The 2,961-nt window shown below is 44.5% G+C and overlaps 1 protein-coding gene across 1 annotated transcript; it reads right to left on the reverse strand.

Annotated features, from left to right (window-relative positions):
• Positions 1–338: 338 nt before the first annotated feature.
• EMH_0040770 (uncharacterized protein) lies at positions 339–2,936 on the reverse strand (the record flags this gene model as incomplete). The annotated part of the gene is made up of 3 exons (XM_013495542.1): positions 339–1,277; positions 2,644–2,750; positions 2,855–2,936. The coding sequence occupies 3 exons, from the start codon at positions 2,934–2,936 to the stop codon at positions 339–341; spliced, it is 1,128 nt and encodes a 375-aa protein (XP_013350996.1).
• Between the last annotated feature and the right edge of the window lie 25 nt (positions 2,937–2,961).

Here is a 2,961-nt window from a genome sequence, read left to right on the forward strand (position 1 = left end):
CCTGTCTCCCTAAAGAGGCCTTATATCTTCTTCCCCTGGTGTTTATTCGTCTTTGGGTTGCTTCTGCCGTCTCCTCCTTTTCGGGTGTCTGCTGAGCTGCTGCCATTGTTTAATGGTTTAACTTCTGAGACCGAGAATGAAACAGATAAAATAGGAGTATAAGAATACCTTCCTCGTCGCTTTATGCGTATCTCTTATTTACTCGCGCGCCTAATTTGGAGCAGCACGAGATGATTGCATATGTCTCGTGCTTGCAACAAATATCCATGGGCCTGCTTTTGCTGTTGCTGCTGTTACGGCTGCTGTCCGTGCCGCTATCGTTGTTTTTGCGGCAGATACTACTGCTGCTCTTCCTGCTGCTCTTCCTGCTGCTCTTCCTGCTGCTGCTCTTCCTGCTGGTACTGCTCTTGCTGCTCCTCCTCCTGCTGCTGTTGCTGTTGCTGCTGCTCTTCCTGCTGCATCTGCTGGTCCTCCTGCTGTTGCCCTTGGAGCGGCTGCGGCTGCACCTGCTGGTGCAGCTCCAGCATCTCCTGCTGCAGGTGCAGAAGCAGCAGCTGCTGCTGCTGCCACTCCTCGTCATCCGCCCGGAAATGCGCCCATGGTCCTCTCCGCAGAGTCGGCACCGCCGGTGTACATAGAATGATTTGTTTAAGAGGAACGAGATAAGCTGCAGGCGGTCTGAACCCTCTTCTATAGAATTCAAGTCCATTCTGCAGCAGCCTGGCTAACAGCACATTTTGTTCTGCTGTGCTGCGGACAGCAGCAGAGTGAGAGGGGTGTGTATACACCGGAAGAGTTTCTAATGCTTTTTCCCACCATTCGTCCTTCTTTGCTTTCTCTCCCAATACTTTGGCTACAACAAACATTGCATCCGTTATTAGCAGAGCTATGGCGAGCTTCTCTACAACATACTTAGGGCTTAGATGGTTGATGACCTCCTTCTTCCGATGCACTGTATGCTCGGCTAGCTGCTCAAGAGACTCCAGTAGGTGATGGAGGTCGAACGAGTTTAATACTGGCTTCTTCAAGATATTTTTAATATCTATGAGAGCACCCGTGTCGCTTAGGGTCCGACGGGATGATAACAACCACTTCCTCTGCTTAAATTGCCGAGTAAGGATGGCATCACTGGCTACAAGAGGAACTCTGTAGAAGGGGTGGTGGCTTACGTTCTGCGTCCGCAGTTGTTGCTGCGGCGTCGGCTGTTGCTCCTGCTGCTCTTCTTGCCCTTCTGGGTAAGGAAGAGGCACAGAGACTATTAGTAACGCCGGCTGCCCCTGAGGTAGAATAGCGACAGACGAAGCACAACAAACCAACGAGCTGTACAGGCACCGCAACCCATATTATAATGGATACATATGTTGCTATGCAGAAGAAGAATAGAAAGTAGAACAAGAACTCGAAAAAGAAGAAGACGAGCAAGAAGAACAGGAAAAACGGCAACAAANGAATAGAAAGTAGAACAAGAACTCGAAAAAGAAGAAGACGAGCAAGAAGAACAGGAAAAACGGCAACAAATATGAAAACAAGAAGAACAAGAAGAACAAAAGGAACGGGGACACAAACGAGAACAGGAACGCGAACAATAAAGAGGAAAAGAAGGATAAAAGGAACAACGAAAAAAAGAAGAACCGGAAGAAGAACTGGAACAGGAGCAGGAACAAGAGCAAGAACAAGCAGAGCGAGAAAAAGAATAGTAATAACACTAAAAATAACAAGAACAAGAGGAAAGCGAGCAGTTTACAGATATCTGCTGGCCCTGCAGCACTTGTACAAATCTGTGGCTCAGACCTCTCACCCCATCCAATACAACACTAAACACAGTTTATTCATTTACGTTTTCTTTGTTATGCTTATTTGTTTATTTATTTATTTGCCTATTTGTTCTTTAGTTTATTGATTTCTTTATCTACTTCTTTGCTTTTTTGTTTTGGCGTGCTGTGTGTGGGTGTTCCTGCTTGTTCACGTTTGTTTCCTGGTTAGTTTGTTTGTCTGTCTATTTGTTTATGTGTTTGTTTATGCGTTTGTTTGTTTGTTTGTCTATTGTTTATGCTCTAACAGGGTCCCTAATCCCTTTTTCTTTTATTTCTATTTATACACTTCACTTTTTTTTCTCTTCTGTTCATAATAACTAAACTACTCGTCAATCCATCGGCATTTCCTTTTCCTTTTCCAGCTGTGATAGTGCAACAAGTCATCAGTTACTACATCGTTCTTTATTATTTCTGCTTATAAAACTACTCATAAACCCATAATCACTTGTTTAGTATTTCTACGAATTATAAAAGTAAAACGAATCATAAATCCTTACATCATGGGTTGTTACTTCTTTGCTGCCAACAACATACGAGGCACCGGTAAGAGGTATACGGACGGTGTATTCGAGTTGCCTCGGTGTATGTTTTCTTTTTTTTTTTTTCTTCTTTCTTTCTCCTTCTTTGCCTTCTTCTTCTTTTTCTTCTTCTTCAGGCGGACAGCCAATGGGGTTTACTAGGATCGTTCCTTGAGGATGATGACGAGGATCTAAGGAAAATGCTGCTGCTGCACTCGATAAGAATTCTCTTTCTGCTTTTTTCATCGCTCTCTGCCGCTGCAGCCTCTGCCGCTGCTGAGCAGTAAGACCACTAGAAGGCCCCTCATCACCTGAGTCTGCAGAAGATGTATCTTCTTCTCCTTCTTCTCCTTTTTCTTTTTCTTTTTCTTTTTCTTCTCTTGTTTTGTGTGCTGCTCCTTCATCAGGCCAAAGCGATCTGACAGCAACGGGAGGCCCAAAGCTTTCGAACAAATCTATGAAGTTTATTCCTTCTTCCTCATCCTCTTCTTCTGTTTCTTCTTTCTTTTTCCTTCTCCTCACCGTCTTCTCCCCCTTTCTTCTTCTTTTTCTTCGTTCTCGTGCGGGCTGACTCTCGTCTAGACCTGTGAGTGATGTCAGCCATCTATCGTAATCTAATTCTTCTTCTG

The sequence above is a fragment of the Eimeria mitis genome, genomic scaffold (assembly GCF_000499745.2).
Source record: "Eimeria mitis Houghton genomic scaffold, Emh_scaff1627, whole genome shotgun sequence".
Classification (NCBI taxonomy): domain Eukaryota; phylum Apicomplexa; class Conoidasida; order Eucoccidiorida; family Eimeriidae; genus Eimeria; species Eimeria mitis.